This window comes from Lissotriton helveticus, chromosome 3_1, assembly GCF_964261635.1.
Source record: "Lissotriton helveticus chromosome 3_1, aLisHel1.1, whole genome shotgun sequence".
NCBI lineage: Eukaryota > Metazoa > Chordata > Amphibia > Caudata > Salamandridae > Lissotriton > Lissotriton helveticus.
The window spans coordinates 507454903-507478739 of NC_136061.1; the positions used below are offsets into that span (position 1 = coordinate 507454903).

General features: G+C 45.7%; 1 protein-coding gene across 1 annotated transcript in view; it reads right to left on the minus strand.

Annotated features, from left to right (window-relative positions):
- TMEFF2 (transmembrane protein with EGF like and two follistatin like domains 2) overlaps positions 1-23837 on the minus strand; it is a 937676-nt gene that overhangs the window by 302399 nt on the left and 611440 nt on the right. Inside the window, exon 6 of the mRNA XM_078680410.1 lies at positions 1047-1195. Within this exon, the coding sequence (XP_078536536.1) occupies positions 1047-1195 (149 nt within the window). The remainder of the gene's footprint in view (positions 1-1046; positions 1196-23837) is intronic.

Below are 23837 nucleotides of genomic sequence, written 5' to 3' on the forward strand. Positions count from 1 at the left end.
TAGGCCTGCCTGCCTGCCACCTCCCCATATTGCTTTGGCTCCTCACGGTCTTCATTGGTGTTACTTCTGCCACCCCATTGCTTCTGTCCTCCACGCATGCTTCAAAAAATGGTTTTGGGGTATTTTTGTTTATTTTTTGTTACCAATCCAACTTGGATCATGTTGTAAACCTGTCCCTGTGGGGTATGCGCACATACAAAATGAGGGTCCGCCCGCATCAGTGCTTTTTCTTAACATTAGCCATGTTGCACAGCATCAGGGATGCTGTGCAACATGGCAAAAAACCATTGGCAAGACCAAAGGGCCACAAAGGTGCGGTGGTTAATTTGAGAAGGAAAGAGTTCCGGTGCCCAAAGTTCTGCTCAGAAGCTGGCAGGTGGTACATTTAAACATTGACGAGCCAAATGCCAAGGTCGGCACGCCTTAATCCACCTCAACACACTCCCTGCCCCTTTTTTTCGCACCAGCATATTCTTGTTTGAGACTGTTTTGTCATATCTTTCTACCTTCGTCTTTCGATATGTGCGATTTTCCTTGTAAATATCTGATAAAGGAAAAATAAGTATCTGTCCTCAAAAAACAGTGCCGTTGTCTCCCACCGGCACCATTTAGCTCAAATTAAGCGCTACAAAGATCAGACCTATTAGCTTTGCCAGGGCTCTTGGATAATTTGGAAATGATGAAAGAATGAGCAGAGGACCTGCTAGCTGCGGGTTGTGGCTAAGACTTGGCTAACTTGTTAATACTAATTTTCTTCTGGAAATTCTTTCCCGCGACTGGCCAAGTGCATCCTCCTGCATTATTCATGGGTCGGCCAGCTTCTGAAACACCTTTGTCTTTTCATAAACGTGCCGCCGTCGCCCAGCAGGGGTCTCGGGTGATCTGATTCTTGCAAAGTGACCTTTTATCCTGCCCTTTCCCGTCTCTATCACACAATACATTCAATGTGTCCATTACACGCCAGGGATGCCGCGCATACCAATGCGCGGCGCCTCCTTTCCACGGCGGGAAAGGAAAGAGCGTCATTGAAATGAACTCTGCGTTACCTTGACATCGACCCAAATACTTGACTTCAATTTTCTCCTGTTTCTGGCACGATGCATCCTTGATTTGACACGGATTATCATACGATTTCCCGTCGGAAGCGCACACCGGGTTGAAGCTGATGTGAGAACAGTCGATGTTGCAGACACACCTAAGGGAGAAGACAGACGCTGTCAGATAAGTGGCTTTATTGCGGTGACGGACAGAAACATCTAATGCACACATACGCTTAAGCAAACATTAACATTGCAATTATCGAACAACTGGTAAATACATGACTTTCTGTATTTTATCTTTAACTCACTTGATCGAATACAAAACCATATGGAAACAGTGTAGTGGAACATTAACTGTGTTATAACCTGTTTTCTCCACAGGATACTGAATGGTCGGTGTCTCAAAGGGTTGGTAAGCGATTTCGGTTTTGTATTTATTTGATGTATTTAGACCGTCTTTTGTCACCTTAGTCAGAATAAACAGTATGATTTGGAAAGAAAATGCGACATGGGTCTTGGATTATCTAATCAGATGTCACCTGGATAAAATAAAGGCCATGCTTGCAAGAACAATGATATCTTCCGCCCTCACAGAAAACAGTAGATCTGCGCTTGAACGGACTAGAAAGTCCTTCAATTTAAAAACGACAATAATTAATATGTAAAGAAATCTCCTCTCTACCTACAGGTAGTACTTCACCAATGTTGCATTGTAATTAAATCTTTAACACAAATGTTAAAGTATAAGTTTAGTGCTACTACACACTAGTAACAAGCATTTGCAATGCAATCGGTCTCACCTTTGGGACCTTATATGTATTGAGCTATGCAGCACATTAGCGTGGGTGCTGAAACATCTACTGTTCTTTAACATGGAGGGAAACTAAGCACCAAACAGCGTGACACACCAGGTATGGGAACACATGGAGAGAAATATTGCCTTTCAGCTGGAAATGGTATATCCCAAAGCTCTGTTTTTAATATAAAATTAGGGCCTGCAGTAGTCATATCACTGAAAATATAAAATTTGAAAAAAATATTATTGTCTACGGGTGCTCATGAAAGACAATTTCAATGGACTGGAATCTAGAGAATGCTAGGATTCTGGTATTTTACTGACCTCGGCTGGTCGTTTTCTATCAAGAAAGTTAAATAGAGGCAGTTGCCAGAAAAATAAAAAAAGAAAGCCCCTCGGCAGAAAGCAATTCTGGTACTTTACTGACCTCTTCTGGCCCTTTTCTATAAAGACAGTTCAATAGAGGCAGCTGAACAAGCAGAACGCAATCCTGGTATTTTACTGACCTCTACTGGTTGTTTTCTACAAGACAGTTAAATAGAGACAGTTGAACAGAAAAAAAAACCTGAGCGGAAGCAGACACGTCATAAGGCTAATCTCCAGAGCCCACAAAGTACATACACATATAAGTATATACTAAAGTATATAAAAGAGGTCTTGAATGCTTGACCTAAAAATGAATATAAATAAATATATAAATACCTACATTAATAATTAAATATGAATTTGAGAAGTGGAGGCCATTTAATTAGAAGGGAAACCGAAAAGAGAATCTAGGACACAATAGAGGTACTTCTGCCATGTGCCTTGCAGCTTCACACCCTGGTATTATATTAGGTATGTGCTCTATAGCCCTTATTGCAGTACCCACTGAGCATGCATGTTATTTGTGCTCAGTAACTCTAGTCGCATCTTGCCACCATATCCAGTGAACACTGCACCAAAGATATGACGTTACCCTTAGTGGTGTTTTACCATGTATATGGACTGATCACTATTTAGTGAATTGTGAGGTCTAGATCAATGGACATTTAAGTGATTCGTCTCGGGGAGTCAGGAAAATCCGTAAATGGGATAAGGTTGATTTAATAACCCTGACCGAGACTTTTCCGGAAGTGGCCCGACCCTTTGTCGCTGGATGCAATCTGGACCGAGAACATACGGACTTAATGTGGAGCCTGCGTCAAGCTACCGATTTGATAGCACCCGAAATGACCAAGCCCACTAAAGGACCAGGGAAAGGAGCTCCATGGTTCACTCCGCTCTTGAGAGAGCATAAACGGAAACTCCGGACCTTGGAGAGATCCTGGAGGAAAACTAAACATGACATAGCTAGGGATCAGTATAAAGCCTCCCTTCACAGATACAAAAAACTTATATTGCAAGCAAAGGCGGAGTACTACGAGTCCCGTCTAAATAAAGCTGGGAATGTCCAGAAAGAGACTTTTAAAATTTTATCTGAGCTGAGCAAAAAACCAGAATGCTCAGGCACCACTATAGACTGCAATACCTTTCAGGGATACTTCTTAGAAAAAGTGGAGAACAACATCACGGAAATAAAAAGCTATACGTTAAATGGATCTGTCCTATACCCTGATTTCCATAATCCCATGGACTGTACTATCGTGGAGTTCCCCGAGATTGATGTGTTGAGCTTGGAGCAATTGATGGGTAGAACTAAGTCTGGTTCCCTAGCAGACCCATGCCCCCCTAGTGTATTTCGTATGGCCCGCCCCATCTTGGAGGAACGTCTTATCTCTCTCCTTAATAGATCTTTAGAAACGGGGTATCTACCAGCTGAATTTAAAGAAGCGCGAGTTAGGCCCTTGTTGAAGAAACCTGGCGCGGATCCTGCGGTCTTGAAGAACTATAGACCGATCTCCCAGTTGCCCTTTCTTTCTAAAATCTTAGAACAGCATGTCCTGAAGTTTTTATCTCTTCACGTGGAGTCTCATTGTTTACTCCACGAACGACAGGCAGGGTTTCGAGCACACCACAGTACCGAGATGGTGATGCTCTCGGTGCTGGATGAATTGAGAGGCATGGCTGACATTAAGAAACCGAGCGCCCTGATTCTTTTAGATCTGTCGGCGGCGTTCGACACTGTCAGCCATGCCCTGCTCCTGGAAAGACTAGACAACTTTGGGGTCAAAGGCGAGGTTTTTAACTGGCTGAAATCTTTTCTTCTGGGAAGAACACAGAGGATACAAATGGGGAATCTGATATCAGACGTGGGGACTTTAGAGTGTGGGGTGCCTCAGGGCTCTGCATTGTCCCCACTACTGTTTAACTTATACCTTCAACCTCTGATTGCATCTCTGGCCAGTATGGGCTGTAGAGTCTTTAACTACGCTGACGATACTCAGCTTGTACTGAGTATCGATAACACTGAGGCCGCGCAGCTTCAAGCGCAGAATATCTTGAGATATACGGTCGGGTGGATGACGAGAAATCTGCTGAAGATCAACCCAGATAAGACTGAGGTATTGGTAATTCCATCTACCACCTCACCTTGGAGTGATTTCTACTGGCCACAGGAGTTAGGGCCAACTCCGAAGCCAAGTGCGAATGTAAAGAGTTTGGGGATTAGGCTGGATTGCGATTTGTCAATGGGCAGCCAAATCTCCGCTGTTGTTGGGAGCTGCACGAACATCATCAGGCAGCTACGTAAACTAGTGCCCGTTCTTTCTCAGGCTATATTGCGAACAGTTGTAGCAGCGACCATCATGTCAAGAATAGACTATGGGAATGTCCTTTATTTAGGCCTCCCTAAAACCCTGATGAACAGATTACAGGTCGCGATGAACGACGCGGCGCGACTGATCTTTAGACTCCCCAGAAGGACTAAGGCCTCTCCCCTATTACGGAGCTTACATTGGCTCCCTATAAAAGAGAGGGTAGAGTTTAAGAGTCTGTTTATATCAGAGACCGTCTGGAAGTGTATAGTCCAAAAAGAAAACTTAGATCCTCTGATTCTCAGCTGCTGATCTGCCCTCGCTACAAACTGGTAACCAAGGGAGGGAGAACATTCTCTGTGTTGGTCCCTCAACTATGGAATAAGCTGCCTGAGGGACTACGCAGAGAGGTGAATCTCCTGCGGTTCAGAAAGTGTCTAAAGACATTACTGTTTGGGAGGGCCTTGGTCGCAATATAGGCTGGCTGCTGCACTACCTTCTTGTGGGACACATAGTTATTGTATGAATACCATCGATTTCCGAGCGCCTAGAGACCTGCAGGTGATTGGCGCGATATAAATCCAACATAATAACAATAACAATAACAATGACTTTTAGCTATATTCTGTGCACAGAAGACATTATAGGGGTACTTCCTGGGAAAACTCTGTAATTTTGCCTAGCAGCCACTGAATCTGCCCATCAGTCATTAGTTGTGCCCTTTATCACTGCCTACGGTACCTGCTGGGCATGGCCTAAGTCCACGGGGGAATGTTGCTTTTGACCAGCACACCTGTCCATCATGACTATGGAAAGACCTTTGGCTGAGGTCACTAGCATGGCATCTGAGAAAGCACTGAACCAGGGGCCATTAATGCAGTCTCAACTGGACACAGACCCCAATCTTGTCCCATGGTTACCAACGGCATGTTTTTTCACCATGCCTTGAGCCACTAAACATACCCAGAGTACCTAAGTGCATGGACCCAGGCCTGCAATTATTGTGTTCTACTTAACGGACAATTGAATGGGAAATCAACCTTTTGTGCCCACAGATTTTTGCTGATCCATGCCCATAGTGTGCAGAACATTCAAAGTTGAAACTCATGGAATGCAGTTTGAGGCCCTTAACCTGGATATTGGTCCAGTCAAATTAGGTATTTTTTTCTGAGTGTGGTGTATGCTCACATTGCCCTTCCCCTGGAATCCAGTATGGCAGCATTTTTTGGGTCAGAGCAGTGTTCATATTGGATGCCAGAAAATAAATGAGTTCTTCACAGTCAGATTTCGTGCTGAAAACATGCTGTCCAATTTACAATATACCAAATAAGGAACCCTTCTCAAACAGGTGTCTTCCAGCAAAGGTCAAGGACCTTCATCAGGCAGTTTTTGCAGTACAAATGAGCAAGAAAAATCCTATGGTATGGACCTCAATGTCAGAACAAAAAATTTCTCTTGTCCTGAACCTTACACACCCACAATCATTGATTTCATATGTGTTTGTCTAATTAGTTCAATTGAACTAAACAAAGACTATGGTCCAAAGAATATACTAGGTCATATCAAAAAAGCCCAGAACTGAAAACAGTGTCCTTATGACCTGGAGGGAGGTGATCTCTATTGTAGTGACCGTGGGTGGTATGTAACGTCACAGCATCATAGAACTCTGCTGCCTCATTCTACAGCACTGGGTAGTTTTGAGGGCTGTGGGGAAATTGTGTCAATCGATCACTGATATGCACATTCAATGGCTGTGCCCTATTAAAATCTTTTCTTCTGCACTGCATGTTTTCCCCTTCTTTTCTCGAGCTGACACAACACTTACGGCAACGAGTAGTGACGTTTCACTTCTGAAATAGCGGGACACAGTGTTCACCCATTCCCTGCATCTTGACTCAGCTTCACAGTGTGCACTCATTCAACATTATATCCTTTTGTTTGGTGGGCGTCAAAGACTAAATACGGTAGACTTTCTCAAGAGTTAGCAATGTTGGGGCACTACTCATGTGATGGAGTAAATCATAGAATTTTCTTCGCCATATATCTTTGATTCCAACAATTTATATAGTTTTCCTTTAAGAGGGCCTGTTATTTTTGGGAGCAGTTAACCAGGTCAGCATTTCAAATCTCTCTGCTAAGTCCTCTGTCAACTTATCGTCTCTTCTAGATTTTCTCATGTGTTGCTCATCTGCTATGGCCCACTCAACCAAGTTATTCCATAAAACGTTAATGTTAAGGATAAACTAAAGAAAATTGCACAGCCCAAGGATTAATATTAATTTCACTCAAGCGCCACCTTCTGCCTGGAGCTTAAACTAGCACTTGTACAGCCAAAAGGAATCGCCTATGAGAGCCACTTGCCATGTCAAGGTTTTCTAACCATGCTGAACAGCAGCATGGATGATTTGCAATGTGGGTAAAACTAATTAAAAAAGCTCCATGGAGCAGTCAGGGCAATGCACCTTTTTAAATTAGCACTGGAGGCATCATAGGCCAACAAAATTATTATTTTGTTCGTGCCGCCCTCCCACCATGCTGCTATACAGGATGACTACAAATCAATGCCAAAGCTAGCAAAGCCTATGCTTTACAGCATGAACAATAGGCAATGGCAAAGCTGATAGTCTCAAAGGCGAGACCTATTGGCTTTCCCAATGCTCTTTACATCTAGGCACAGCACCCCTGTGATTTTGAGTAAATCACTTAACCTTCTCATGCATGAAAAAAATCAAATAAAATGACAGTTGGCAAAAACTCCTATCACATAAAGAAAGCAATTGTGCCCATGACCATATCTTACTGAAAACTCATTTGGAAGCAGATAACATCTGTTGTCACAATAAAAGCAGATAACATCTGTTATCACACTGAACTTCCATTTAAAAGGAGAAAAAGGCTTCTTTGAAATGTGTGTGGCATAGTAAAACAGTTATAAATAGCAAAAGGTTCAACAAGGATCATTTTGCCCACACATTATTATAAATCAATATCAGGGTAACCCTCAATATAACTGACCATCAGAGCGATGCACAATATCCATTTATAGACTTGCACATAGTATCACACAAGCACTTGACAAGTTTTTATGTATGAATGAATGTGTGTACATGGTATTTCCAAACCTAGCCAAAAGGCAAAGAATTCAGACATATTTGCCAGATTTACTAACTGCAAAATACAATGCCTTATTTTATATACCACTAGTAAATGCTCCACAACAGGTTTTATAGTTCAAACAATAAGCAGTTCAATACCCTAAGCACAATATATTAGCTCTTAGCTGTTTAATTGAGTTTGTTTTTGTTGTAAAGATCCAGAAAAAACTTGATGCAGTCCAATTCGTTTAAGTTAAAAGTGCAGCAATATTTAAAAGATGACTATAATTAAAATAAACATGTTAAGAGGTATACATCATGCACCAATATAAAAATTGGCCAATGTGAGGATTTAACTTAAGGTAAAATGCTCGGGGCTTATATTGGGTCTAATAAGGTGACTAGATGAATTATGCTTTGGGAACCCCATCGCCCACCTCCTCGCACCTAAAAAGGCCCCATAGACCTTAGTCCCCAGGGCCATAACAATAAATAAGGGGAGGAGGCCAGATGGACCCACTCCCCAAGTCTAATAGGCCATGGGGACACTATTTCTCAGGGCAGAACAACATTTAAAAGAAGGAGGGAGCCATGTACCTCTTTCCTGAGCCTCTTATAGCCATGTAGATCCCATTCCCTGGGCTCCGCTCAATAACTCTGCCCTGGGGAGTCCACACCCAGGACACAGTAGATTCCCTGCCCGCATGAGTGTGGGAGGGAAACATGTGTTTACTCCCCCCCCCCCCCGGTTGGAGCATTTTAAAGTCTCCAGCCAGATGGGAGCAATCATGCCTTCGCTGCCTACAGCAGCACAGGCAAGGAAGACATGTCTGCTCTCACTCGGTGGGAGCTTTAAAATTGCTCTACCAAGTGGAAGCAGACTTCTGGTTTCCAGCCCTCACTCCTGCAGGCAGGGAAACAGATATTTCTCCCGTCCAGAGGGAACAAGCATAAGCAGCAGCTCCCTTCCGGTTGGAGCAATGCTAGTTACCCTGTGACCCTCTACCCTTTTTAATGATGTATGGCATCAGGGATGGGGTCTCTAGGGCCTGATAAAATTTGAGAAGAAGGCATTTCCTATTTAATGACAATAGTCCACAGCGGTGGGGTCCACAGGACCTAATAATGTTTGGGAGGGGAGCTGTGCATCCCTCTCCTTTTTATGGCATTCGCCCTGGTTCCCAGGGCCTAGTAAGGCTCGGGGAGGGGGGTCCCTCCCTTGCATTCAAGTGCCTGCCCAGGAGATGGGGCTTAAGGGGCCACTATTACCTAAAGGTGGGGTTGTGCACCCACTCCCATTAAAAGCCCGGAGATTGGGGTCCCAGGGACTTTTGTGGCTCAGGAGGGGAAACACGCACCCTCCCCTTTACAAATATATTTTTGCCCCAGGGGATAAGGATCCTGGGACACAAAGTGGTGTGAGGAGGGGGGTTGTGCTAAAAGGTTGAATGCAGGGCCTGGCAGTAGGCCAGGCCTTGAAGTCAACCCAGCACTGCATGACAGAAAGCCATGCATAGTGAGGGGTTTGGCTGCCTTCAGAAAGGGGTTGACCAAATGGCTTGGCCTGGGTACACGACCTGCAGCGGGCATGCGTGGCAGGTGTGGTGTGCGTGGCCATTCATGGCTGGGGATTGGCAGCAGTTCCTACAGCTAAGCCCCCCACAAACAGTCAACCCCATGTTGTGCGTTGCCTTGGCCCATGTCCACAAGGCCTAGCCTGTGGCGAGGCCCTCCAGCCAACCCCTCTAAAGGCAGTCAACCCCACACTGCGCATGACCTTTGACCATGCGCAGTGGGGTGTTGGCTACAAGGCTTGGCCTGAAGCCAGGCCCTGTGATCAACCTCCGCATGCAGCTAGCCCCACAATGCACACAGCCTTCAACCAGGCTTGGTGGTGGGTTGGCCACAGGGCCTGACTCTGGGGACCCTATCCCCCAGACCTTTTTTTTTTTAAAAGGAGAGGGGGCCATGTGTCCCTGAGGACCACATCACCAGGACAATATACATTTTAAAGAGGAGGGGGCACATGGCCCTGGGGACCCCCTCTGCCTTTATTTAAGGGGAGTGGGTCCACATACCCTAGGAGCCTTATTAGGCCCAGGAAACCCCATCCTTAAGGGCCTCTTCTTAAAATAAAGGGGAGGTGGCTGCATTCACCCCTACCTGAGCCATTAACGGCCCTAGAGACTCCATCTACCGGGGCACACTTTTCTTTTTAAAAAGGTGGCTGCATGGCTCCCCACCTGAGCCATTAACGTCCCTGGGGACCCCGTCTATCAGGGTCCACATTTCTTAAAGGTGGGTGCCCAGGTACCCACCCGGGGCGCCTAATAAATATTCATTAGGGGCCACATGGGAGACCTGCAGCCACAGCCAGCTCACTGCATACAGCGGCAGCTGGCATTTCTTCTGACTACATAGAGCAGGTACTTATCCTACTACCTCCTGAGCAGGAGCAATATTTTGATGTTTCCTTACCCGCATCACTGCAGGCAGGGAAACAGATAAAAAGTCTGCCCCCAGCCGATGGGAGCATTTTCAAAGCTCCCACCAACTGGGAGCGAACTTTGTATTTTATTCCATGTGGTGGGAGTTTTGAAAATGCTCCTGCCAAGTGGGAGGAATGAAAGGTTTCCCTGCCTGAGCTGGTGAAGTCAGGGAAACCGCTGTGTCACTGGCTGGGCTCCCCAGCATGTAGCTGGCGAGCCAGCCCCAGAGAATGTGGTCCCATTCCCTTCTCATACGCCTGAGGCATTTAGAGGCAGTGCAGGCCCCCTACCCTTTAAAAAAAACTGTGGGCCCCGAATATGGCCTGGGGCCTCGGGGTCATGTGTCCCCTCCCCTTAAAGAGACTTTGTGCCAAGGAGATAGGCTGTGTGCCCCTTTCCTTTCAAAACATAATTTGGGCTCCAGAGAATGGGGTCTGGGGCCAAAAACGACCTGGGGAGAAAGGCTACATTCGCCACGTCCTGCAAAAAAAAACCTTGTCTCCTCGAGCCCTGGCCCACCCCAGAGCCTGCGCCTGATTTTTAATAATAATTTGGTGCCGATTTGCAGATCCTCTGCAAATTCATGGTAAAATTACAGAAAAAGGTTTTTGGACCCAGGCAGGGTTTCTCTGAGACCCCACCACAAGGTCTCTTCCTCGCCCTCTTCCCCCTCCTTTCAGTAGGGGTCTGTCCTTACTAGGTTTGTCTGTCTGAGTCATCAATGTACTCGTTTTGAAAACCCAAGAGCGCTCCTAATCTTCTTTCTGCTTACTGGGTTTTTATTATCTGTGCTCACACCCGAGCTCGATCCTGATGAGATGACGCCTTGTTTCCAAATTGCAACTATCTGTATTATGGTCATTGAGAGGTGAGAAGTCCTGGTGATATCATAAGCCACAAGGCCGGCCGCTGAATGGTTTCAAAATGTCACCAGCACCCTGAGTCGGTAATACTGAGCTGTATTACACATGATATCCATTATGTTAGTTTTATATTACTTATTTATTTTGGGCAGTTAACTGAAAAACTGCTTTCTTGAAAGAGCAGTTAACAGTGGTCACTTTTAGACTGTTTAGACTTTGTATGCTTTTCCTAAATAGATTGTGAATACTATACGTGATTTTTTAGGTCTCGCCTACGACGAACGCGCTGAAAGCGCGTACTCGCAAGCGAGAACTATAGCCGTCGTCTCAGCAGTCCGAGACCGACGAAGTGAGACAAGACCTGGCCGCGCGCAGCGTTTTTCCATAGGATAACGTTGTGCGCGCGGGCAGGTCTTGTCTCCACGGCATTGCAGTCCGGATCGCGTCGCGCGCCTCTCTGGTATGCAGGGGAGTCTGCATACCAGCGCGCGGCGCTGATAAACAGGCAAGAGGCGCGTGTCGGAATCCGACTCTGCCAGGCTGCACCCGCTTTGCGGCACGGCATTTACTTTCGCTTTTCTTGTTTATCTTTGCTTTCTGAAAACCTGATACATCTAAATGCTTTCTGAAAGAACACAATAAATATTTCCACCTCTCATGCAATAGAATAGAGGTGAGAATGTGCATCCAAGCATTGTTAGCGCCTTTTTTGCACATACCCTTTGTAACTATCCTTTTTTTAATGCCACTATGTGTCGACGCTGTTTGCTTCTGTTTTCGGAGACTTGATAAATGAGTAGACTGGCCTCCGCATCGCACTCCTCTATATCTGACGGCTCCCGTTATTAACAAATTCCGTGTCCCTACATCTCTTCTGCAACCTGATAGATTTCAGCATTTAGAGGAACGTAAACCTTAAACGGTAAGAACTGAAGATATTGTACTTCAACATTTTGTTTTTAGGGCCTCTAACTAAAAACCCAAAAGATGTCTTTGTATAGCACGTTTCTCCCCTGTGCGCAAAACACGACCACACATCCCCTTTACAAGTTTCAAAGGGGTGTTTCAGGTAAAGCCCCGGAGTTTTACTGTGAAGTGGTGAGTTTCTTAAGACTGAGTCTCCCAAGAGACGCAGCCAGTCAGTTCCTGTGGGACAACTTGTCAAACACAGCATGAAAGAGGTAAAGCGGGGGGCTACCTGTGCTGGGATGCTACCATAACTCACCCACCAGGGGAGCAGCAGAGCAAAATGAGAAGACACAACCTTCAGGGGGCAGACAACCCCTCCGCACCCCCGGATCCTCACTCTGGACAGACTTCTAAGTAGGTGCCACGCAAAGGCACCCATAGCCAATCATGTCGGCCTAATCCTGGTACCTACAATAGTAGGATGTCATACCTGCCCCTTGACCTAAATTACAGCCGGAATATTATATTCTGTGAAGCGGATTCGTTTGCGGGGTGGGCTGCCTCCTTTTAAGGTTGAGCTGCCGTCGGCTGCGCACATGCGCAGTCTGGGCTGCGGCCCCCCCGTTGCTCGCACCGAGGGCTGCCTGGCGATGCTGCTGGGGTGGGAGGGGGGCTGGCCGTGAAGGAAGGTGGACAAGGCTGGCACCGGGCAGTGAGAGATCCGGGGAGCGCAATGTCAATAGCTCACACTTGCGCAAATACGCAACCTATTGCTTTGCAAATGCAATAGGTCTCGCATTTGCGAGAGATTAAGCAATTGGCATTGTAAATGACAATTGCAATTTATTTATCTGTTTTCAAAACTAACACATACATAAAAATGTTGTCATTTACAATGCCAATAGCTCTAACTTTTGCAAAGGCGAGACCATTGCATTATAAATGCTTGTTGCCAGCAGCAGTTGCTGCATAATAATGGATTTATTATATTTGACACATAATTTGTAAAATCTGTTGACTGGCTAAAATATTGTGCTAGCTCAAATGCATGCCACATATTCTAGATGGGCTTGCTGCGTAATATGGTCCTTGATCAGCATAATCCTAGTAGCCCTGATGATGATAAAGCACTCCAGAATGGTTCATTATGATGATAAAATCCATATTTCACAGGCAACCGTGTAATGACAGCAGCTGACGTAAAATATGCAATTGGAGGGTTTCCCTTCAAAAGACCTTGTAAAGTTTAACAAGCAGGAGACATGAGATATGCAAATGGAGGATTTCCCTACAAAAGACTAACAATTCACTACAAATTCATTGTTGTTACTTATTTATTTGATACTGCTAACAAGCCCTGAGAAAACCAATGGGTGGAACTTTTTTAAGGCCTAGCTCCATTGTTGTGTGACATGTCAAGAAGTAAACATAAAAACTCACAAAAAGGCATCCACAGACTTGTCAGGGGGCAAGCTGCATCATGCATTGAATTTTACTTTTCATGTTTTTAGCCACTACCTTAATTAATAAGACCACATCTTTTGGAAAGGATTGGCACGCCCTTTTAACGTATTGTTCACCTTTTTCTTCCACTTTACGCACTGCCTGGACCACAAAAAGCAAAATGATGAGCATGAAGCTTGCATCCAGCGCCATCCAGGACTGGAGGAGCCTCTGCTGAGAGAAGTCTGTGACATCTGAAGCAGCACTTGCCATATTCAGGTAACTCAACGTTTGTTAAAATTATGAGAGACAGCAGGCAGGCCAGAGGGCTGGCTATCCTGTGTGTGCTCTACATATTCCCTGGAGCAGGCTGCCATATCTGTTACCAACAGACCACCACATTATGGATAACCTGTTTGTTTTGCATTGACAGACACAGAGCGGCTCTCCTCCCTGTTTGAGTCAACCTGAAAAATTCAGGCGAACTGCCCTGATGAAGTCTGAAGTAAAGTATTTGCTGTTTCTCAGTCTTGAGTACAAAACTGAAATGAGAATGAGAGGTACTTTCATTTTGATATGTGTAGCAAATTGTGCTGTTAGTAGCAAACGAAGTGAGTCCTTCCCAAATAATAAGTCCGCAACTGTCTAGTTACTGAAAACAAAGCATTCCATTGTAGCACTTGACTCTCTCTGGGTAGCAAAGCAGAGCTGTTCAAGGTCTACTCAAGGGAGGCAATGTAGGCTAGCAAGCTCAATTTCCAGGCATGCAACGACAACCCTTAATAAATTATCATTCATTCAATGTTTTTTATTTTAAAAAGGTAAAGTGTTTTAATTACACACACTACTAAACACTGGGCATTAAATTACAGATTTATCCATGAGGTATATTAAAACACCAATGGTGACACCCTCATATCAGATCAGTTCAGTTCACAAACCTTTATTGGATTTTAAATAAAATCATGAAAGTGCAATTACAAAATCCATCATTCATAAAACCATAACATGGTGTTCCAGGAACCATTATAACGTGCATACATAATGTGCAAGACAACCCACAAGCAATTTAAAAAAGTAGGGTACATAAGAATAAATAGCAACAACACAAAGTGTACAACAAATCTCACCAACAGAGAACAATTCTGATATCAAAAACCTCTAAGGGAAAATTATCTGCTAGAATATAGATAACACCATAGAGTGCAACCTTAAAAACAAGTTATTCTTCCATAGATTTGCGTGCTTTACTTGCTGCTTTCAGTAAAGAGATACTCTACAGCACACCTCAGAGTTACCTAACAATTGAAAATAAAATAAAAAAATTCTTCTCTGCCTGATCGCTAAATGCTTTAAACAAGGCTTCAGGATAACATACTGTCTATAAATGTACATAAACTGCACTAAGGACTGGGAAGATACACCATCACATAGGTAAACCAGCAAGTTACTGCTAAACTAACCCGTCACAGTGGGAAACCTTACTAGTCACCAGACTATACCAGCCCTAAAAAAAAACAGGGAGGGGCCTTTACCACAGGGTCAATGGAAGATCCAAATACAGGGTTGTCTCACTAGTTCCCCAAAGTTGGATGTTGGAAGTCTTCACTATTTCCTCCCTTAGACTGTTTGTCCAGCAAACCCCCCAAAAACCTAAGCTTAACCAACTGTTTGTCTTTCATAAGAAGTGACACCAATGTAGCAAAGAATTGCGAGAAGACTATCTCACATAAAGAATCCTTCACATAATAAAGCCATGGTAACCATAGTTCATATCTCTCTATTAAGGCCTGCTTCCTGGGAGGTATAAATAGATGCCCAAAGCATCAAAGGTGCCAATCATGCTAAATATGAAACATGCAGCAGTGACAGCTCCATATGCAGAATATAAATGTGTGATAGCTGATGGAATTGAAAGGAGTCATCTACAGTAACGAACGATTTTCCACATACTGGAGATGGTGTTAGAGTAACCCCAAACACTGGGACCATATAAAGCAGCTGGAACACACTGAGCTTTATAAATTGCATGCAGAGTAAGCAATGTCATATGGCCTTGAGGCTGTGGTAAATTAAAAAAGGATCCTGCAGGTTTAGACATCTTCAAACAGGTATTCCAAATCTGAATATGCCAAGTATATTTGGAGTCAAAACGAATGTCAAGGTATGGAAAACTGTTGACCCTAGTTAGAATGTTGTTATCAATGAGTACGTTCAAAATATTGGGTTTTTATGAGTCACATACCATAATATGAGACTTGCTGAAATTAGCAACTAAATCCATTTCGTCCATAAAAGAATCAATCAATCAATCAATCGGTGTACCAGCCATAAGTACGGCATCATCAGTGTATAATAAATCTGGAATGCAGGTTCTCTCGGCACTGGGTCATTATCAGAATCATTGGTTAGACAGGGGATACAATTAATAATATAAAGAGTAAACAATAACAGGGCCAGGATACAACCTTGGCAATCTCCCCGGGTGAGATCAAAAGAGTCATTCAATTCTCCCAAAGTGCCATCATGAACTCTGGCAGCCAGATTAGCATGAAGGGTATGAAGAAAACTGACATGTGAGACTTCTACTCTCATTTGCACCAAAAGCAGCCACAACTTGGTACGGTTAACACGATCAAAGACAGTGGACAGCTCCATAAAGGCTAGGTACAGAGGGAAGCCTCTGGCAATGTTGTACTTGCACACAATAAGATGCAAATTAAGACACTGCTTCACTGTGCACAGCCCAGCCCTGACATGAACTCATACTGACAAGGGTATTAAAATAGTTTCCCTCAGACCATTAAAGAAATTGGTCTGTAGCACCTTGGAGCATTTGGGTCACCATTCATAAAGATAGGGAGAATAACAAAGAGTGACCACGACCTAGGAAACCTGCTGCTTGAAAAGATATTAAAAACATTGGTCAGCAAAGTTCCCCAGATCTCTCATTTGCACTTAAACCGTTCAATGGGAATATCATCAGGCCATGGGGCCATGCCCCCAGACATTGATTATTAGCCAGAGGGACTTCAGATAATGTGAGTGGCAAACATGCAGCACCCTTCACCCTGCTCAACAACAACTGGGTTAGCCTCCCACCCAAGCAAGTCTATAGAATATCCCTGGACTAACTTGTAAGGCAACAGTATATATAAAAAAACAATTATTTTTGAATACTAGAGTCCCACCTCACCCATACACGTGTTATCAGGGAACAGGCCAAGGACTAAGATATAACGTTCACAATCTTTTTATTAAAATAAATACAAATTATTTCAGGTTAAAATTTCAGAAAAAACAAATATTCTGAAAGCATACAATGTAAAGACATCTCATACATTTTGAATACCCAGCAAGGAAATTCAAAGGAAAGCTGGAGGTGAAGTGTTTTGTCCCTGAGACTTCAGCAGGAGGCAAGCACAAATTTAAGCCCTTGGAGAATATTCTGTAAGATGATGAAAGTCCTTAAAAGGTCCCTTTTCCTTTCCTTGGCAATGTAGAAACCACTGCAGGCCAACCCAGCAAACAGGACACTGGCAGAGGGGCACCCCAAAACTGCTACAGCTTCCTTGGCTCTTCTCCTTGGCAAAAGGTTTCTTGTTCCCAGAAGTGATCTAAAGTTCTTGTGTCTGAGTCCCAATATTTATACTACTTTTCTCTTTGTTCTCTGAAGGCAGAAGGGCCTTTGCCCAGTCCAAACCAGTTCTGGAGCACTCTGTTTACATGACTCCTTCTTTCCTTTCACAGTGCAGGGCAGAACCAACAGACACCTCACAGGAGGTGGAGCCAGCTTTGTGGAGGGAAAGCACAGCCCTGGAGCACAGAATGTTAAAACCAACTTTACTAAAAGATGTATTTTATCATTCTAAGTTCAGGCATACTAAATTCAAATTTCTACCATGTTCCCTGAGTCAGTTAGGATTATAAGCTGTAATAATCTAACTGCCCATTCTTGCCTATGGAGAACGGGTAGCCTTGCAATAGTGAAAAACGAAAATGGCTGTAATTCACTATTAGGTCATGCTACACACACCAGGACATGTCCTACCTTATACTTACAATGCACCCTGCCCTTGGCCCTACCTTAGGGGTGTCTGATATGAAGAAAAGGAAAGGTTTAGGGAATGGCAAGTGGGTGCACTGGCCAAGTCGATATGACAGTCACAGACTGCACACAGGCCTTGCAATGGCAAGCCTGAGATACACTTTACAAGCTGCTTCTGTGGGTGGCACAACCAGTGCTGCAAGCCCAGCAGCAGCATTTGATTTAAAAGCCCTGGGCACATATGGTGCACTGTACTAGGGTCGGGCAAGTAAATCAAATAACCCAATCACTTACTGTAAAACTCCAAAAACCAAGTAGTTAAAAGAAAAAAATCCCAGGGGAATAAATGGGCAGAACCCATTTGCTACAATATGCTAATGCTCAAGGCTTTCACCAGTGATATGCTTGAAAGGCAATAACAGCAGTGGTTCTTTTCCTGTTGTGTCAGAATAGACATACATCCAGTTTCAGTGCTAACCCCATTTAAATTGAGAGGTGGAGAGTGAGAACAATAGGTGGTTGGACAAAGAGAGATTGTGGACTGGGTTTCTGTCAGATACTCATTTTGCCGCTTCATGGAAGTCAAACTGTTTCCTGCATGTCACCATCACAAGGTACATAAAATAAGTACCACTTCTGTTTGATGAAAAGAAATATTTCAAACATACTTTAAGTGACTAGAGATCCCAGTTGTTTTGTGTTAGGTCGTGCTCAAAATCTAAATATTAACATTATCACCTGAAAAGGAAAGATGAGATTGTGACCTTTTCACCATATCTGTACACCCTCACATAATCCAGCCATTTTCATGTCTTGCCTACAGAAGACCTATTGTGTATAACACCAGTACTTACAGTAGGCTTTGATTCAGCCAATTAATTAGTTCGATATCTTGTAAATCTCATTTGCTGAGCGCATTCTTCATAAAAAACACATTTATCACAACTACGCTAATGATCATATGTGTTTGTTTCATGTGTGAAATAATTGCGACTTGAAATCTGTGCTGCAGCAAACACTTTTTTTCTCGTGCCCATTTCTCGCTACAGTGATGAACTAGAATTTGACCTTTGTACTGTAGTATAAAATGTGTGAATGTGTGTTTATTAGAACAGTTTCTCTAAATAACGCACTGTATTGGGCTTCATTTAATTTTTTTGCCATGGCATATATACAGGGCCAGATTTAGCGCTGCTGGCGCCCGGTGCAACAATGTTTATTTCCCCCCCCAATGACCTCCTCCCTCCACGTATTCCCTCACTACCACCTTTTAACAATGTCCCTCAAGTCTCCATAATCTCTTTCTCTCAGATGCATTTAATTGGTTCTATAGCGCCACTTATACCAGTGTAGGGTGTCAGAGCACTTTACTTCACACACACTACTCGGAGACAATCATACATGTGTAAATCAGTATATAGGAAATGTTATATAAGACTAAGAGTTTGAGTTTAAAATATTTCTTGAGCACGCGTACACCGAGCGGTTTCATGGCGCTGTAAAGTACTAAAACCCTGAGGGGCAGAAAGACAGGAACACAAAAAGGGGCTTTATGGTGAGAAGGCTTGTGTAAAAAGAAAGGTTTTGAGTGCCTTACGGAAGAGTGTGTACTGGGCGCAGGATCTCAGGTGCGCCGGGAGGGAGTTCCAGAAAGCAGGAGCGAGTGTGGAGAATTTGGAGCCTCCCCATTTTTTGCGTTTAAAGCGGCGAACTACGAGCAGTTGTTGGGTAGAGGAGCGTAGCTCACTGGGAGGAACATAGGAGTGAATTTCGGAAGTGATAAAAGCAGGGGCTGAACCGGACCGGGCATTGAAGATGATGCAGCCCAGCTTGAACTGGGCTCGTTCCTGTATGGGGAGCCAGTGTAGGGACTTGAGGAGGGGCGTGACATGGTGTGATTTGGACAAATTGAAAACCAGGCGGGCCGCCTGGTTCTGGACCAGCTGGAGATGTCGCACGTTGTACGCGGGCATGCCACAGTAGAGGGCATTGCCGTAATCCAGGCGGGAGGTAACCATCGCCAGGACTATGAGTTTGAGTGCGGAGGGAGAGAAAAACCGAGAGACTGCGGATAGTACGGAGGGAGAGAAAGGATGAGGATACAACAGAGCTGACTTGGGAATGAAGGGAGAGTTGGTCATTCAGTTTGAATCCAAGAGTTTTTACAGAGGAAGAAGGAGTCGAGGGGGACCTAAGGAGGGGGGCCAGAAGAGAGAAGACCAGGGACTGGCACAACCACCTGTTAGCACCAACTCCGTTTTGTCGGGGTTTAACTTCAGGTGGTTGTGATTCATCCAGTCCTGGATAAAGGTCATGACAGACTGGAAATTGGATATTGACTCGGGGGAAGAAGATAGGGAAAAAATAAGCTGGAGGTCATCCGCATAGTTGTAGACGGAGACCTCCAGCTGTTGGAGGGCGAAGATGAGAGGGGCGATATACAAATTAAATAGCAGAAGGGAAAGGGAGGAACCCTGGAGAACCCCGCATTGAACCGCACGGAAGTCCGACGAAAAGTCACCCAATCGCACTGCTTGGGTGCGGTCGCGCAGGAAGGAGGACAGCCAGACCAAGGCCGAACCTTCGATTCCCGCCGCTCTGACACGGGAAAGTAAGATGGCATGATCAACCGTGTCAAAAGCGGCTGAGAGATCGAGGAGGACCAGGGCCTGAGGATGGTTGGTGTCCATACCCTCTCTGAGGTTGTCAAGGACCGATAATACCACGGACTCCGTGGAGTGTGCGGGCGGAAACCAGCTTGCCTGGGGGCTAAAACCCTGTTCTCCTCCACGAAGGTGCTCAGTGTTCTGGTTACATGGCGTTCCAGTACCTTCGCCAAAAAGGGTAAGAGTGAGATGGGGTGATAGTTAATAGGAACCGAGGGGTCAGCGCCAGGTTTTTTGAGGATGGGTAGGATAACGGCCGATTTAAGAGGTGAAATGACAATGCCCTGTGATAGTGAGCTATTAAGAAGGGTGAGGGGTGGCAAAACACAGGCAGAGTAGATCTGTTTCAGGATGTGTGCTGGGCAAGGGTCTAGAGGAGAACCGGACTTGACCAAAGGCAGAAGAGAGAGGAAAGAATCTTCTGTAAGAAGAGGGATGGAGTCGAGGCGTGCTGCGACTGGGGGACACTGGGGGCTAACAAAGGAGGGGGAGGGGGGATGTTAGCTTTGATAGTGGCGATTTTGTCAAGAAAGAAAGAATTGAGGGAGTCACAGAGGTGCTGGGAGGGGGAGGGTTTAAGGGTGGCCCTGTCGGAGTATGCGAGGTCGTGCACAATAGCGAAGATTTCTCTGGGCCGATTTTCGGCGGTTAGGATTTTGGAGGAGAAGTAGGCGTTCTTGGTTGCCAAAATAGACTGTTTGTACAAGGACGAGAGGGTGATGTACTGGTTTCTGAGGATCGGGCAGTAGTCTCGCCGCCAGGAGCATTCCGCCCGGCCGACGTTAAGTTTTTGAACCTTCAGTTCCTCGTTGAACCAGCGATTTGCGTCGTTGGAGCGCCTAGATGATATCCGCCTTAAGGGTGCGACTAAGTTGCAGCCTGCTCGCAACCATGCGTTGATGGAGTCCGCTTGTCCGAGAGATTGCAACCCGTGAAGATCTGGGCTGGATGCGGAGAGTGTGGCAGACAGGGAGGCCACATCCACACGGTTCCATGAGCACGCCCAGATGTTTTTGGGGAGGGAGGGCTTAAGGGCTGGGCTGAGGGATAGGGAAAAAGAGATGAGGAAGTGATCGGACCAAGTGCAGGGGGAGATAGACAGCGAAGTTACCGGGCAATTGAGGGACCAGATCTGATCAAGGATGTGGCCCTGGCTATGGGTTGGGGCGTGAACAGCGGGGACAAAGTTGAGGGAGCGGAGAGACTCCGAGAACTCTTTTGATGTTGAACATTCGGCCGGGTCAGAGGGCCAAAAGTTGAAGTCCCCTAGTACCACGATGGAAGAGTTATTTAATACTAGGGTGGCCACCAAGTCTTGGAAACTCAGAAGAAAGAGTTGAGAAGAAGGGGGAGGGCGGTACATAAGGACACAAGTGAGCGGGGTACTGAAAGAAAGTGAACGGGCCACTAAAAAGTCTGATGAGCCAATGGAGGAGAAAGCTAGAAGTTGAAAAACGATATCTCTGCGGGCAATCAGGGCGACGCCACCACCCGGTTTACCAGGGGGACGGTCGGCTCGGAGAGCATAATAAGAAGCAGGAAGCATGGCTAATAAGGAGGGAAGGGAGCCGTCACAAAACCAGGCCTCTGTGAGAAATAAGAGGTCGGGTTTGTGTAGGTCCAGTAGAGTGAAGAGTTCATGGTGGTGCTTGACTGCTGACCTGGTGTTAAGGTAAAAGGCAGATGGCGCGGTGGGGGGGGACGAGCTGATGGAGCAGAGCCGGGACAGATGGCGGGTGACGAGGTTGAGGGATGGGAGTGGGGGAAAGAGTGTGGGGGGGACAGACCCAGCCTGTTGATTCGTGCTATCGCAGTAGCAACCAGAGGCCACGGGCCTCGGAGACTGGCCAGCTGCGCGGAAGAGTATTGTATGGAGTGGGCAGAGTGGCCGGCCCTTAGCCCCGTTCGGACGCGGACGGGCGCAGACGGGTCTTACCTTTGGGGCGCCTTCGGCGCGCAAACGTCGCGCCCGCTGCGCTCGTCCGCTGCGCGTCCGAAAGAGGCACATGATTTATGGGTGGGTAGAGTGAGGGCATGGCCTCCGAAAAGGGAGCGTGGCCTGCGACCTCGGCGGGATGGTGGCGAGGAGTGTCTGTCTCTGGTGTCAAGCAGCGCTCAATCTGCTGCAGAAACCAGAATAATGGCAGAGGGTGAGTGATTTAAAAGCAAATAATAAGCAATAACATACAAGTTTTTTAAAAAAGCAAAGTGACTCCCGGCTTCCGCCTCAGGAGTTAGTACATTTACCAATGGCGGCGCTTGCAATCAGTGACCCTATGTAGTCTACGGCAGGGGGCGTGGCCTCCGAAAAGGGGGCGTGGTCTGCGACCTCGGCGGGATGGTGGCGAGGAGTGTCTGTCTCTGGTGTCAAGCAGCGCTCAATCTGCTGCAGAAACCAGAATAATGGCAGAGGGTGAGTGATTTAAAAGCAAATAATAAGCAATAACATACAAGTTTTTAAAAAAAGCAAAGTGACTCCCGGCTTCCGCCTCAGGAGTTAGTACATTTACCAATGGCGGCGCTTGCAATCAGTGACCCTATGTAGTCTACGGCAGGGGGCGTGGCCTCCGAAAAGGGGGCGTGGCCTGCGACCTCGGCGGGATGAAGGCGAGGAGTGTCTGTCTCTGGTGTCAAGCAGCGCTCAATCTGCTGCAGAAACCAGAATAATGGCAGAGGGTGAGTGATTTAAAAGCAAATAATAAGCAATAACAAACAAGTTTTAAAAAAAAGCAAAGTGACTCCCGGCTTCCGCCTCAGGAGTTAGTACATTTACCAATGGCGGCGCTTGCAATCAGCGACCCTATGTAGTCTACGGCAGGGGGCGTGGCCTCCGAAAAGGGGGCGTGGTCTGCGACCTCGGCGGGATGGTGGCGAGGAGATTCTGTCTCTGGTGTCAAGCAGCGCTCAATCTGCTGCAGAAACCAGAATAATGGCAGATGGTGAGTGATTTAAGAGCAAATAATAAGCAATAACATACAAGTTTTTTAAAAAAGCAAAGTGACTCCCGGCTTCCGCCTCAGGAGTTAGTACATTTACCAATGGCGGCGCTTGCAATCAGTGACCCTATGTAGTCTACGACAGGGGGCGTGGCCTACGAAAAGGGGGCGTGGCCTGCGACCTCGGCGGGATGGTGGCGAGGAGTGTCTGTCTCTGGTGTCAAGCAGCGCTCAATCTGCTGCAGAAACCAGAATAATGGCAGAGGGTGAGTGATTTAAAGGCAAATAATAAGCAATAACATACAAGTTTTTAAAAAAAGCAAAGTGACTCCCGGCTTCCGCCTCAGGAGTTAGTACATTTACCAATGGCGGCGCTTGCAATCAGCGACCCTATGTAGTCTACGGCAGGGGGCGTGGCCTCCGAAAAGGGGGCGTGGCCTGCGACCTCGGCGGGATGGTGGCGAGGAGTGTCTGTCTCTGGTGTTAAGCAGCGCTCAATCTGCTGCAGAAACCAGAATAATGGCTGAGGGTGAGTGATTTAAAAGCAAATAATAAGCAATAACAAACAAGTTTTTTAAAAAAGCAAAGTGACTCCCGGCTTCCGCCTCAGGAGTTAGTACATTTACCAGACTAAGAACTACAAGATGTGTGAGTCACGTCATCCCTACTGGTAGGCAGTATAGTTTAGGTGTGTTTGGTCTGGAGAAGCACAAACTCAGAATTTAAAATGTAACACTTTGGTTGAGGGTTCTCTTTAATAATCAGAATTGATTTCTACCCAAATGAACCTTTTTTGCAACATTAGGATAATAGCTCCCTGTACTATATTAGGATTTTAACTTAGACACTGTAAGTAAACAAAAGGATCTCTCTGAAA